At 41.2% G+C, this 15973-nt stretch overlaps 1 protein-coding gene across 1 annotated transcript in view; it reads right to left on the bottom strand.

The window, feature by feature from the left end:
* Positions 1 to 15973, bottom strand: part of rerea (arginine-glutamic acid dipeptide (RE) repeats a) — a 93838-nt gene that overhangs the window by 25607 nt on the left and 52258 nt on the right. Inside the window, 7 exon segments of the mRNA XM_071203800.1 lie at positions 789 to 887; positions 1869 to 1968; positions 2863 to 2987; positions 3841 to 3889; positions 9202 to 9306; positions 10709 to 10805; positions 12906 to 13011. Coding sequence (XP_071059901.1) covers positions 789 to 887; positions 1869 to 1968; positions 2863 to 2987; positions 3841 to 3889; positions 9202 to 9306; positions 10709 to 10805; positions 12906 to 13011 — 681 coding nt within the window.

Raw genomic sequence — 15973 nt, 5'->3', positions numbered from 1 at the left:
CCTGCAGTGAGCTCTGGCTTTATTCAAATGTGCCCATCCAGTTCAATTACAAGATAAATACACCCATTCACTTCCTCTGGATCTGAGCTGCTGGATTCAAAGCTCAACAAAAGACTGCCAAGCGTCAGCATTACCAAACAATATCAAAGTGGAAATTCGCACAGAGGAGGAGGAAACACTAACACAGCCTTGTGTTTTCTAAGATCTTCAGTCCGATCAGTCAGCAGTGTTATCTTTAAAAAGGATTGTGTGTACTAACATGTAGTGCAGTGTGTCATAAAGCATCAAGTCGAAAGCAGCAGCTCTCAGCCGTTCTGACATGGTGTTATCCAGCACTTTCCTCCCACCCGCTTCACAACGTGCTGATCGGGAAGAAGGGCTGCCATTTTCTGATTTCAACCCTTCAACAGCTGTGGTGAAATTCACATCTAAATTCAAATGGAGGCTAACATTACCAGCGCTCAATCTTTTTTCCCTTTTCCAGGCTTCCACACTCAAGATTTATTCTGTGGTTGATAAACAGGATGCAGCTGCTCTTGGGCCTTAGAGGAGCTGGAAACTGACGAGTGCTTTTACTGATGTCTAGTGAGACTGGGCCAAGGGCAGCCTGTTTAAACTCTCTCTCAACAGCTCCCTCTAAAGACGCAAAGACAGCTCTGACGGACAGCAGGCACCCACGCAATTAATACCAACATCAGACAAACTTCATTGCTTTAGTATATCCATAACTCCATGTTGTCTAGCACCATATTAATGCATTTCCATATTAAAAGGTGAGGTTCTCTTACCACTTCATCCTCAGACCAGCACTTCTCTATCAGTTTGGGTACGGGCTTCTTCACCAGGCGTTGGAGAGCTTTTCCTGCATCGTAGCTGCTCTCGTGAAGCTGAGGATAAACACAACAAAATATTTCAATTTCAAAGGTTTTAATGTCATATGCACATAAGCTACAGTGTAGAAATGGTAATAGAAATCTTATGACCCGAGCTCCTTCAACGATGCAACATGTATAATAAAATACAAAAATACAATAAAAAAATAGTGCAAGAAGTCTATATACATGTAAATAGAATATGATATATACAAGAACAGAATGTAATATTGTACAATGAAATGAAATAAGATTTATTAGGGTGATAACTATTTTAAATAAGTACATTTCAAGATGACAACAGATTCATGTTTATCGAGGCACTTAACAGAGCTCAGCTTGTAATTCTGATACATAATTAAATTAAATGTATAAAAGGCTTTGGAAGATAATATTTTAGCTTTACCGACACAGTTCATTGAGCTGATTTTATATCTGGGAATGGGTTAACATTTTACGCGAGATCTTAGAGCGATAAGAGAAAAAGCTGTGCAAAGACCCAAGAACCAGACTGAAAGTAAACACCGCAGTGACCAAGGCAATCGCCATGTAGCTTTAAGCCCTGTGTCACATTCAATTTGCTAAAACATGCAGCGCTGGAGCTCTTCTTATGAAAATAAACAAGCATTACTCATTGGAATTGCAAATAGAGATGAAGGTCGAGAGACAGTGACCTGTCCGCTATGTTAATTTTCTAGTTTAGAGACGGAATATAAATGCCCTGTTTATGATGATTCTAATCCCTTTCTTGTGCTTGATTCTTCGGTATTCATTGTCAATGTGACAGACAAATCTCTCATTATGTCTAATGTATTGCGAACCTCCTCGGCTGGGTGTGCTACAGGGGGCTACTCTACAGGCTCAGGGGTCTTATCATTCCCCTCACTGCAGTGCTGCATCATAGATAAAACACAACGGTGGAATTTCTGTAATTCAGAAGCCACATTTTACTGTTTTTTATTATGTACACTTGTGATATTTTGCATGGCTACTTACAGTGTTAAGTGCGTTTAATGTAGTGTCATCTCGAGAGGCTGCTAAACACCCGTCTTCTGTTGAGCCTCCGTCACACATCCCTGCAAAGGCAGCCATGCTCCTGTGGACACAACACACATCAAGTCAACATGACAACGGGCACTGAGGTCAATGCAGAGTTGTGTTGTTCTTATAAAAGTATATGGCTGGCTTGTTCCAGCAACTATAAACCATTTCAACATTTTTACTGAGCAAGGCTTTGATATCAAGCACATAACAATGCACAGTATAATAGTGTAGAGAAACATTTAACACAATAAGGGTCTCTACAAAACTGGTAAGCATGAACACAAATATGATATAAATATTGACAGGATAATATTGATTGAATTTCAACTTCAACAACTGTCTGACACAGTGATGTATTACACTGTGGCCCCTGACTAAATGCTAACAGAGAAACCTGTTGACATATAGTACAACTTTCACTGCAACATCTTGATTTTATCATGATTTTATCCCGTGATACACCTGATGATGTGTAACATTAATAATTAGCACTAATATTCCACACCAGCAGGGTTATTATAGTAAACTTAAACAAAAATAAGCAGTCAAATAATAATATGGTTAAATGAAACTTAACTGAAACAATAATTCGTTTTTTTAGCTTCTTTTTTTTACAACCCGAAAAGATGTAGACGGCATGAATTTCCGTAAACATGTAACTATTCAAACTTTATTTTAATTTTTTTTAATGTGTTCTATTGTGCAAAAAATGTCGTGAGAAGGTTTTCCTGTTATTGCGGTAGTGAAAAGTTTCCCAAAAGTATTTTATCATTATGGTAATTCCTACACAGTGCTTGACTCTTTGATATTTGAAAGTATTGTATTTACTTATTATTTCAATACAGTGAGGGAGAGCTTGGATCTCATATTTTGAAATAACCATCTTGAACTTCATTGATGATTTGCCTTAGATTAGCAGGTTGGCCCCTCTGTCTGAATGGCTCACCTTGCGGCTCTGAGGTACATGAGAAGATCACAGTCATTGACCCCCGGCATCCAGACCAGCTCCTCGTTCTCGGTCACGGCCTGGCCCCCAGGAGAGGGGAAAGGCTGTAGCTCGGGGAGCTTTGCCTAATTATGTCCAGGGAGAAGGAGAGGGACAGAAGGTGACACACTACAAATAGCAAGCTAGCTTTTAAAAAGTATCAGCTTTCAACTCCCTGTCATCAAGTTTTCACAGAGAGGCGAGGTGGGGACAGCGGGGACAAGTTACAGTCACAATGATTGAGTGATCAATATCCTAACACAACACAGAGCCGCAGTACTCAGATCACTTTCCCTTTTGCTATAAACATGGAACAAAACTTGCCAAAATGAAGTGTTATCATAAATATGTTTTAACCTTAAGCAAGTTTGTATAAGTATACACAGTTATTACATAAAGCTACACCACATTTTAACTACAGCTTTGGCTGGCAGATGCAAATGTTACTGTAAAAAGCTATAATGCAAACTTAATGCAAATTCCTATTTAAATGCGTCTGCTTTAAAGAATCTTGATTCCATCATGGTTAACTAAAGAAAGTGACGTATTGTATTACATACAAACTGGAATCATTATCTGATCAAACTAATGTTTTATTTTTATTTTAATATTAAGATAAGAAGTTTTAAATGTAATACATTTCAGACTATATCAAACTTGCTAAAACAGCATTTATCAGGATCTTCAAGTCATTTGCAGATACATTGTGGTAAAGCTGAGTGGCAAGACTATAATATTACTACATCTTAAATTATAAGCAATGCCATGAACCAGACTAAATGGCAATTAAGGGATTAGAACTTTAAATGCTTTGTGGTAATAAAATGCACAAATCCAAGATAACTTTGTAGCAAAGAGGCTGCTGCAAGCTGTCTTCAACAACAATAGAGACATCTCTGGAGTCAACAGCTGGCTGATGTGTGCTGTACAATGACTTACTTGGTGACTGGGTCCCACTCGGATTTCCCCTTGTGTGCTGTTTAGTCGCCTGAGAAGAAACAAAGACAGCAGATTGAAACTAAATATTTACTTGGCAACATTTCAAGGCTAGCTGAAAGAAGTCTGGCTGCATTGTGCCTGTTGAATCAGCTAAACAACACAAACTACAAAGTCACAACTGGGTATCCTTAGATACTGAAACTTCACAAGAAAATGTCAGCAAAAGGAACATTTCATGACCTGGTCAGGATCAGATACAGAGCGAGGGGACAAGGGCTGTACCTCCTACTGTGGAAGTATTTTCAGATATGTGAGAAAAGCATATAGTGTTTTATTCTGTAAAGCAAATAAAGATTTCAGGAGAATATTCCCAGTCGACCGTTCCTGCACAGCGAGCTGAGCGGAGCAAATTTACAGGCCTGATATTGTGGATGCAGCAATAAAACAGAATCCCCTTAAAAGAGGTGGAGGTGGGGGGAGCTGGCTCTGCAGGGCGAGTGGCTGCTGCCACAAATGTTGGTAGCCATAGCAACTGCAATTTAATAATAGTGTTCAGAATCTCCAGCTGCAGTGGATTAAAGAAAATGACAAGATGTTCCTTTTGAAAAGCCTTTCCCTCTGTTGCCTAGGTAACAGCGCCAATTTTTATGCAGCCAAGTGCAGGGCGGCCCAGAATCTGTCAGCGTGATTTGCACCCCGAGAAGCTCGCACTCCATCACGGAGAACTGGAGGAAACCCGAGAGGCCGCAGCCCTCTGGACTCTTTACAGTCCTCAGACCACTAAACACTGTGAAGGTTCAGTTCTGACCCAACTCCCCTTCTCCCTTCTTAAACAGAGCTCACAGACAGAGGAGAGCGATTAGAGGAGTAATCCATATACTCTTATGAACTATGGCTGACAGACACCGGCACTGATGATATCACAACAAGGCCAATACAAGAAACCTGCAGGAAATGACCCTGGGCCTGCCAGGAACGCCTGCTGACCCAGAACATGCCGAAATACTTTATTTCATTTTGTTATAAACATTCCCGGTAGGCTAACTTAATGTAAGGCAATTTGGCAGGCTGCGCGATATTGCAGCAATGAATAGGGCTGATAAATATGACTGTTTCATTTTTTATCAGCATTTTATATATTCCATATTGAAGGTTTTTATAAATATGTAATAATACTTGTGCTTTACTTTGAGCAGCATCTCTCCTGCTGTTATTTAACTGAACATTTAGGAATTGTTATTACTTGCCAGTAGCAAGGAACTAACACACTTAAATCCAGAGCTACGAAAAAAAATAGATTTGTTTTATACTATTCAAATAATTTGCATTACTTTAATAACTGATACATCTGTTTAATAAAAACAAAAAGTTTACATATGAAACTTCCTCTGATGTATTTACTCCTCTATGACAGTAAACAAAATATCATTGAGTTGTGGTAAAAAGAAGTATGTCACCTTGGGCTTTGGGAAACACTGATAGATATTTTTAAACCTTTTATAGACTAAAGAACTTTACGATTTATCGAGAAATATATCAATATGATATAAATTGCAGATGCAGGCCCACTAATAACTAACTATAATTGTTATGGATTGATTACATTTGAACGAAACTTGAATAAAAAAATACATAATCCTGTTTTTTATATACTTTTTATCTACACTGCTGACTAGTTTCACCGAATGAACGCCTGCATGTAGTCTACGGACTACCTGAATGTGAATCTGTGTTCGTTCGTGCTGAGAGGAAAATGTTCTACAAATGTGTTCCTGACAATGTGCAGTCGGCCAAGTCTGTTGGCAGGAGACTGTAAGGATGACAAACGAGGACCTGTGCACCAGAATAAGAACAGCCATGTTTTACTCAGGCAAATCCAGACGGCCTCCATTCAGAAGGAATGCTGCACAGGTCCTAAGAGAGGAGGCAGAATACAGATGTATCGCAGCAGGAAGCTCTCAGGAGTTTGCTTAAAGACTGCAGGTATACTTGAACAGAAGCAGCCTACAGATGAGGCAAACTTACCAACTATTATTATTATTATTAGGCTATATGTGCAACAAAAATAACATGATATAATATCATAGTTTTAGTTTTTAGCAATCAAACATGGAAGAAGAAATGATACAGAATCCAGTCTTTTAATGTCGTCATAGAGCATCATCTAAGACGTATTAATACTGACTAATTTGAGTTGTTTTCTTTTCTACTTACAATAAGCTGCAAAAAGCCTGTTGCCTAGCACAATAAACATTGCAAAACATGCTCAGTTGTTACACAAAACAAAGTCCGATCTAATTCTGCATAAGGACACAGTCTTGCCGAATAATTACAGTCTTACTTATTAAACCCAAACAACAACAACGTGACAGTCTGGTCAACTTTCTGTGTGTATGTAATCAAGGATGGCCCCGCCCCCCTCTATCAATTTCATCCAATCACGGCGCGAGTCTGTGGCACACTGACATAATTGCAGCACAGCAAAACAGACCCAACTTGATGGTATTTAACTACCATGGCGGGCAGCGTGCTCACATCACAGCTAAGCCGCCGGCAGAGCTTTGTGTGCAGAGCAGCATGCGCCATGTCGTCCCGATTGTAAACAGGAGCTGCAAAATGGAGCCAGGGTAAGGTTAGCATCTCCGGGTGTATCACCGTCATATAAGCAGACTGGCTGCATATTTATCAGCCTCGTAATGGTGGATGCATCGTACACAAGATGCATGTATCTGTACTCTGATAGTAACGTATTCATAGAGGTGTGATGCAGCGGCATGTCTATTATTGCAGCGCAAACGCAACGGTATGTGCTCTGCGATGACAGCCTGCATGTTCAAAAGCATTCAATGTTCCGGCTACTGACACAACGTGCACACTCGCTCGCTTGCTCCCCGACACAAAAACAGTCGGTTATCACAATGACAACGATGTGGAAAACTCGGAAACATCATGCCGTTGGACACGAGACTCGTGAAAATGAGACAACACTCACGCAGCTAGTAATAACGGCGAGAGAAAGCACGAGAATATAATCGAAAACCTACCTCCGGGGACTGAACAAATCGTCCATTTCTGACATCGAGCCCTAAGGTTGGGTGGTGACACTTTCTGTATAATGCTCGTTGGATTTAACTCCCCTCTCCCACCTATTTCTAGGTGCTCAAAATGGAGAAGCACGCATTCGCTCCGGAGAGGTATTCACTGAGTTTGTGCTGTGACCTCAGCGTCGCGAGCTCCTCTATAGACACAACTGAGCATGTGCTGCGACCTCACACAGCACACACACTCACACAGGCAGACAGACACGCATGCAGGATACGGAATTCATCTCTCCGCGTATGCCTGCGCCATAATAAACAAGAGTGAAATTGCAAGGCTGCAGACAACCCGCTCAGAATACCAAGCGAGGAGGAGAGGGGGAGGGAGGGGGAGACTGAGCAGGGCCCCTGAAGGAGGGGGTTCCCAACAGGCAACCCTCAGTGCCAATAACAGGGACAGCCGTCATTGCAACACGTGAGACACCAAACACCACCAGTGCATAATAACAATCACCAATTTAGCCTGAGCACCAATATTAACTCCTCCATTTATCATGTTTAGTAAACCCTTCGACATTTACATTGTTTCTATTGGGAATAGGTGTTAAATTATTTAAATAAAGCTGTAAAAACGTATGCCAACATATTTATTCTCATGTATTTCTCTTCTAGCATTACACATATTAATGAGCTTGTCTTGTCTGTCTTGAGCTGTAATCTTCCCCTGTATTGTCTGCAATGTATGGTTATTATGCAAGTATATAAGTGCATTGTCCACAGTTTTGTGGACCCCAGCTCACAGTGATCGTAATAAACTGAACTAAACTGAATTTCAACTGTGTGGAGATGTTGTTATTATCAGTGTAACAAAGAATGTAATTAAATACACAAGGTATCATACTAACATTTAAAACTCCAGTAATACAATAATATAAAAGTTAACTGATAACCCAAAACTACTGTATTATTATGAATTTAACTATGATAACAATTACAAAAATGACCAATAATCAACAATGCCAGACATGACCACTAGACATGATGAAACAAATGTAGTGTTTTAATATAAGCGCCAGTGGTTTTTCACAGCAGACATTTTGACTTTCCATAACAGATGAAGAACTGGATTTACTAATAACATTAATGATAGCACTTTTCCCCATTGTAATTCGACACTGAGCCAGCCAGCATCCACAAAACACGGATCCTAAACATAAGCGGATAAGCGAAATGTAATCAATATTAATTGTATTTTTTTTTACGTGCTTTTCATACTGTGTGTGAGGTGTCAAAATGTCTTGTGTGAAAAAGGCAGGTCATCCTAATCAAACAAGAGACTGCCTGATGAGCTTTTTGTGGATTTTTAAATGTTTTATCTCAACATTAACAAAAAAGATCAGTGATTAAACTTGACATGTAATTTGACAAATATCCACAAACGCACCCACAATTATAAAGCCACAGGGTTTTGCCCGGCTCATTTCCCATAATGACACCACATTAGAACCATCCTTTGCACACTGATAACACTGACAGCAGTAATGAGCAGAAAGCATCATTACACATAACACTGTGCAACCAAAGCCAAAAAAGAAGAAAGCACATGCGTAATTAAAATGACAAAATGTACATTGTTAATCTCCCTTTCTGAAATGTGCTGAGTGATACTTAAAAAGGCAAATATCCCAATAAATTGACTCATTAATTGATATCTATGATCACTCTGAATCTACCTATATGGTATTTATTATAGGGCAACGTTGTGATATCACTCCATAAATACCCATCTTGTCTCATATAATCTTACATCGGTAAACTGCTCAGCTGTAACTAATGGCTATAGTTTCTATTACATTGAACCCACCCATTAACTTTGACTTCCTAGCTAAAACGATAATGCGATCAATCAAACGAACAGGATGTTAATAATATCTTTGATAATTGTTTAGAAAAACTGGTTAATGTAATCATTGTTTAATACAGTGTAACAATGCTTCACACTACTATACTATCAGTTAAGGATTTTGACTTGTGAGCTGCTATTCTCTTTATATAGGATAGATAATATTTTGGGGCTTTGGAATGTTACAAATATATATATTTTTATTATTTTGAAGAAATCATCTTGGTCTTGAGAAATTGTGATTGCCTTCATCACTTTTTACTAACATCTTATAAGGTTAAATCAAGAAAGAAATGGTTGGTTGCAGCCCTATTTTAAGGAAATGATATGATAGTTGCTGAGAGTGGACCTTGCACGTTTGGCCTGCTGGGGAATAAGAAGGGTCTATCAGTTGACTTGAGTGGACAGAAAGCTCCTTACCTGGTCTCTGGGTTATATCCGAGGATATAGAAAAAGGAGTCGATGCGGGCTTTGAACTCCCTGGCAGCAAAAATGTCGGAGAAATGCGAAATGTTGCATTTCCCCCTGTGAAAGAGAAGAAAGGCTTTATTAGACAAAACACCAGCATGGCAAAGTGACACCCCAGCAGTTCTAATTAAAAGCTCTTGGGCTGTTCATCTATTGGAAGTGACAAATGCAGCAGCAGCAGCAGGTATGTAGTGCCTGTCTGTCAGTGGCTGCTGACTTTTCTGTGAGACACCAGGCTCTGGCTACTGAACCCATAAACACCAGCTGAACATGCCAGTCCTGCAGATGAGGTGTGGGAGACACACACTGCAGGGGTCGGGACAGGAATTCAACCTGTGCGCCTTCCAACACATTCCCCCACTGCCGAGAGGACGGCTCTGAGCACATCTTGATACCATTTCCTGTTTCCAGCACACTGGTGTCTGGCTCTATCTACATAACAGATATCACAGGCATATGGTGCCTTGCAGAGAAAAAGTATCTTCCTCCCCCTGAAAAGATTAAAGGGGCGCTAAGAAGAGCAGTGTTCAGAAAGCTGCGGCATTACAGCATCCCACTGGAATTCCCTCCCGTTTATCTAAAGCCTGGAAAATAAGTCAAATCAAAGGCTGCTCTTTGTAGGAGAAGTTGCAGCTAATTTGCCCTGAAATCAGTGGTTTCTAAGAGACATGGTTCTGAATCCCACTGCTGTGCGGCTCACACATGGTTTCAGTTAAAGAAAAGGGGAAGTGCGAGAGGTGGTCAGACAAGAATGGATGTAGAGGCAGGAACACAGAATATCTGATTTCAGACCAAGGAAACGATGAAGCCTGTGTTCCTCTCTCCTGACACACAGCAGTGCCATCAGTTTCACCAGACAGGCTCATGTTCTGACAGGTGTGTGTATATAGGAGTTGATGCACAGTCATTTCAATCAGTGTTTTAATAGAAGACAGCCTGAGGCATGTGTCTCATCTCAGGCTTTGCACCTTTACACATATGGGCTACTTCTACAGCACCTAGTCCTAGCACCAGAGGTTAGTATATCATTTTTTAATTAACAGAGCAATTAATGGAAGTTGATAGAAACACAGCAGGAACTCTGAAATATTACTGTTTGTTGCCACTGCTCAGAAAAGTACAGATTGTAATTGTGTCTTACTAGACAAATAGTAAAAGCCACTTTAAAATGATAAAAATTGCGACAGATACAATAGGATATTTCAAATAAAAAAAGGACATAAAAGTAAAATATTATGTTTCAAAATTACCAAGAATTATGCTATCAGGATAGACACATTTACAGATAGAATACAATGTATAAAATAAAACACAGTAGAGGTTTTGAGATTTAAGATCACATTTCTTTGAGGAGGTTCTGTATTGTGTCCCTGGAGTCAAAAATGAAAAGCAGTTTTTCAAAGTTCAGTCCTAGCAACATTCACAGTGAGTGTGCGTTTGTGTGTTCCTGTTTGCTTACCTGAGAGCAGCAGCATGATAAGTGTCCACATAGTCAGAGATGAAGAGTTCTCGACTCCTGACCACGGGGTCTGTGATGACCAGCTCCCGGCCAGAGTCTGCAGGGTGAATAAAACCAATGTACTGAATATATCTACATGACATCATCTATCTACGACAAAGAGGGAACAGAGATAAAGTAGCTTTTGTAGTTGAACATACTAATGAAAATCATGAGCATGCAAGTAACAAGTGCCTCTGCAGAGGTCAATAATCTGCCACATAATTCAATAAAGCCAATAAAGTGCATTCCCCTGAGGTGAGGACTTCATGTTCAGTTCTCACTAGTGAAAGCAGCACCACGACGGGTTGGCACTCGTCGTGACAAATGACCCGAGATATGCCGTGGTGTTACCGCTGTGCTCGGGCCTTGTGACATCAATTCTAATAATCCTAAATCCCTGCTGCGAGCGCAAACTGAAGATAGAGCAGCACACGGTGTATCTGCTCAATGACTAAACTGATCCATGGCTATGACCGAAGTGATACTTGTATTATTGTAGAAGGGCAAACCGAGGGGCAACAATTGTTTAGTTGTCAACTTTTAAATATTTTTTTTATTGAGTCAGGCACAATGAGTTTACATTTATACAGTCAATATATATTATTTCCCCCCCCCCGGTCCTAGCTAGTAAATTAAATAACTAACTAAATAAATAGATACATGTAAGGTAAAAGTAAAGTAATGTAGAAGATAATATTAAAAGAAAATTAATAGATAAGGGAATAAAGAATAGTAACAGTAATACATGTACCCATATACTCGCATATGTATACACACATGTACACATGCACATACATACATACATGTATGCAAAGACAGAAAAACAAAAACAAAAAACAAACAGATAAAAAGAGACAAGAAAAAAAAAAAAATACACATACATTCGTAGTCTTGTGTGTTCTTAATGTAGTGTCTTAAGTTCAGCTATGTAGGCTATCATAGAGCCCCAGACAGAGGAGCCCCTCAGGTTATATTTAATCTTCTCCAAGTTCAGATACAACATTAAATCTTTAAGCCAGTTGTCAACTTTGAAATAAGAAATAAGAAGCTCACACGGAGCATGTTGCCTTGATGTGTGCACATTGGTTCCCTCTTTTGAACAAATCAATAAATTGCAAAACTTTTATCACAATCAATTAATTGGTTTTAGTATTTTTAAAGAAAAAAAGTCACCTGGTAATATTTACCTTTTTAAAACCAAATACAAATAAATCAAACTGCTTATAAAAAACAAAACAACCCAACACTTGTTATGTGTTTGATATTTAACAACATTAATAACATCATCAAATTAGAATCGGATAAAAAATGTTGCAGCCCATGTGATCTTCTGTACATTGTAATTACTGTAATATCAGTATATTCACCTTTATTTGTATTACTATGATTTATTTATTTGACTGTTCACTTGATGGTATACTGTATTTGCTGCCAAGACTGAGCATTTTTTAATTGTTTATAATAATACAAATAAAACAGTGAAGATAGTTTTGTTGATAAAGAAAAAGCTATTTTTTAAAATCGAAGTGTTAACTGATTATCCCAACTATTACATGTCTATGTTAAATCAGATTTTCCACCATGACCTTTCCTTGATGTCATTAGGATTAGATCACCGCTGCTAAATCCCATGGACAGTGCTTGTGTTCCTGTAGATGTGTATGTGTTAGAGTGTGATGAGTTCACTAACACTAACAGTGTGTGCTCAAAGGCCAAATGACACTGCGGCTTATTAACACTCCACAGTGCTGCTGTCTGGCCTGAAGGAGGGTTACCTGGGGAACAGCACGGAGCCACGGGATTGGCTGGGCTGCCTGGGTAACTGTCTTCTGGTTTATGTTTGAAATGCAAACATCTCTTATATCCCACAACAGTCTGGAGGCGTGTGTGTGTGTGTGTGTGTGTGTGTGTGTGTGTGTGTGTGTGTGTGTGTGTGTGTGTGTGTGTGTGTGTGTGTGTGTGTGTGTGTGTGTGTGTGTGTGTGTGTGTGTGTGTGTGTGTGTGTGTGTGTGTGTGTGTGTGTGTGTGCGTGTGTGTGCGTGTGTGTGCGCGCGTGTGTGTGTGCGTGCGTGCAGGAGAGAGTGTTGCGTTACAGAGTGGCTTTGTGTGTACTGTATATATGCACATGTGTTTTGAGAACAAAAGGCAGCCTCACCGTTTTCATTGTTGCGATCCTGCACCAGGTGCTGGTAGACGGAGTCGGGCACCTCTGACTGGCGGTAGTACCATTTCACATTCATCAGCAGATGGTCCCGTTTACTCTGCAACACAGAGAGACACACAGCGAGTCAGCAGGAGAACACAAATGATCGAACACCAAGATAAACAGACATCATTTTGTTTGATTACGATGTCACAAACTGGCCTCTTGGCAAACACAGACGCTGCGCAGTAGCTCGGTTTATGACTCACACAGGCTGATGCCAAAAAGCTTGCAGAACGACCAAGTCAATTAAAAAGGGATTGCCGAGCATTTAGAGCCTTAATAAAGTAAACAGAGGAATGGCTGTTGCTGGAGGAAGGGGAAATAGAGGAACCAGGGGGGGAGGGGGGAGGGGGGAGGGGGGAGGGGGGGGGGCATGAGTGTTCAATATCTGCCTTCCTTTACCTCAATGACAATGCGCTTTTAAAATACTAAGAAGGCTATTAAGGTTTACTCATGAACATGCACTGTATCTCTTAACAGTGCTTTGGGCTTTATATTTTCCAAGTGCTGCCACCCACTGGTCACTTGATAAAGTGCAAATCAGCAAAGGCTTGCAATACTTTAGATGACCAGCAAGTGGCAGCACTGAGGTGAGAAAAGAGCTTCTCCAGGACCAGTCAACGAACAAACAGAGAGGGAGGGATAAAGGGGGGATGGAAGAAAATGGTAGAAACTGAGGCCAGTGCTGAGGTGAGAGATGAAAAGGGCAAAGTAGTGTTTTCATTTCATGTTATAAAATATTTAGTGTGCCTTCACATAAGCCAAACGGACTGTCACATTGCTTTGGAAGAACATTAGAGAGCTGGGTGCTGGACTGCGAACCAGTCATCTTTATGAGAGAGCTGGCCACGCTGCACTGCACTAACCGGCTAAGACACCTGCACCGCCGGAGGATTAAAGGAGGAATGAGCATATGGAAAAACGCTAGAATGGGGAAAAGTCTGTGGTAATCTAAGACAGACAGTGTAACTTCCGCTCTTTCCAGGCTCTTAACTGTATCTGTGTGTGCAGGAACATGAGGTCAGAGTAAAGATATTTAAGGCCTTCAGAGTACATTGTTCTGTTTTGCCACTGGGGAGGAGGCTGAGCACACGCAGCCAAGCAAATCATCACCTCCCTAAACCCTCCAGCCCACCTCTGGTTTTCCCATTTTCTCCATTGCTTCCTCCTCTTCCTCCCTGCCTCAATCTCCATCTTTCTCATTCCAACCCTCCACTTCATCTCCTCTCCATTTTCTTCCCCTCGTTCCTCCCTTTCTCCAACCTTGGGCAGGGAGGAGGAACGACTGAGTAAGTGAGCCTGGACTTGTTGAGCAGCAGCTGGCATGCAGTCAGTCAGCTGCGTTAACTGCTCCGGATGATTGTGAGATAGTGTACACGCAACATCACGCAACATAACACAACCGCACAACACTTTGTGATTCAGCAGAAAGCCATACTGATGGGCCGAGACACAAAGCCCCGCAGCACCTAAAACATACGGTGTGTGAAGAAATGTGTGCAATGACGTCATGTCGCTCCCCCTCCCGGCAGTTAGCCCACCCATATCAACCTCTTGTCTATCCAGTGTGCAGACACTGTTGCCTTTTAGACTAACAGACTGCCTGCAACAGCAGCATGAGTAGTTATCCGCTGCTTATACATAATTAATACTGTAAAAGACTGTAAACACCGTCAGAGTGCTACCTGAACATTTGATTTTCTGCCTGTAAAAGCACAACATCAAAGGGATTTCTGAGAGCTGGGACATAGAGCCTGATGCAAATAGAAAAGCAGGTGCAATCACACTCACAGATTTGACACCTTACTCATGAGCCGGCATTATTTTAAGCAAAACAAACTAAAGCACAGAGCAAGCGTAACTGCAGCTATCATCAGTATCCTCGTTGCTACATAGCGGTCGCTCTCCCGAGCAGATTGCTGTTTAGAAGCTCACAGCGGCGTTAAGCCCTCTCAGGCAAACGAGGGAGGGAGATGGAGAGACAGACTGAGAATGCAACATATGGAGCACCTAGTGGGAGTGAAGCATAGCTTTCAATTATCACAATTCTATAAACATGCGGGGAGGAAAAATGAGTAGATAACGCAAAAAGAGAAAATGAAAGGGGATGATAGACAGCTCAGACTCGCCTTACGGACCACTAGTTGTATTGTCTGGGTTTTTTCCTAAGCCTGCCATAGAAAAGAACAGAGAGAGAACATATAAGAGGGAACCACAATGCTGAATTGATTAGAGACATTCCACGCTGCCTGTAGAGAGCTGAGCCCCGTACAATGTCCGCCATCTTTGTCTGTCCTGCCAGAGGCTAAACATGGCCCTGCCCTCCCTCCTCCTGGGCCCTAAACCCTGGGAATGCTGCTCACTGCCGAGAGGCCAAAAGACTTGCTAACCCACTACTGGGGGAAAGAAATGAAACAAGAGCAGGAAAAAAGAAAAAGTGCCAGGAAGCAGAGCAAAGGAGATAGAGGAGGGGAAATGAGGAGCTGGATTAAGGTAGGAGGAGCAGGACCTTCTCATTTCCTCAGACTTAAAATTACAACTATCCTCCTGCTGCTTTACTGAAACCCCCAGGGTACAAGGCTGCCCCTTTATTCATTCAGGAGATATACATCTGAGAGTCATGCTTTGGGGGCTGAGCTGCATAATGGTCCCCCTCCTCTCTCCAGTGCCTCAGCCTGGCCTGTGGCATTCTTGGGCACACTCATCAAACAGGGGTTGGATTAAACGAGGGCCTCAAAAGGTTCTAAACGGGATGAGACTTTAAATATATTTCTTGCAGGAAGAATCTAAAATCATTACTAATATTAAACACATCACTGTTCTAAAAGCAGCCAAGACAAGTCAGGCACTCTGAGTCAGTTCATTGTCCCTCTGACGAGCTGAAGGTGGCTGGCCCCTTGGATCTATAATGGCTGTGCAGTTTTCTTTGTGAGGCTGCATGTGTGTGCAGTCAACTCTGGAGCGGGGGCCCCTGTGTACGACCACACCACCACAAAGACTGGAGGGGAGAGGGAAAT

Source organism: Pseudochaenichthys georgianus, chromosome 7 (assembly GCF_902827115.2).
Source record: "Pseudochaenichthys georgianus chromosome 7, fPseGeo1.2, whole genome shotgun sequence".
Lineage (NCBI taxonomy): Eukaryota > Metazoa > Chordata > Actinopteri > Perciformes > Channichthyidae > Pseudochaenichthys > Pseudochaenichthys georgianus.
This window is presented reverse-complemented; position numbering and strand designations above follow the sequence as displayed.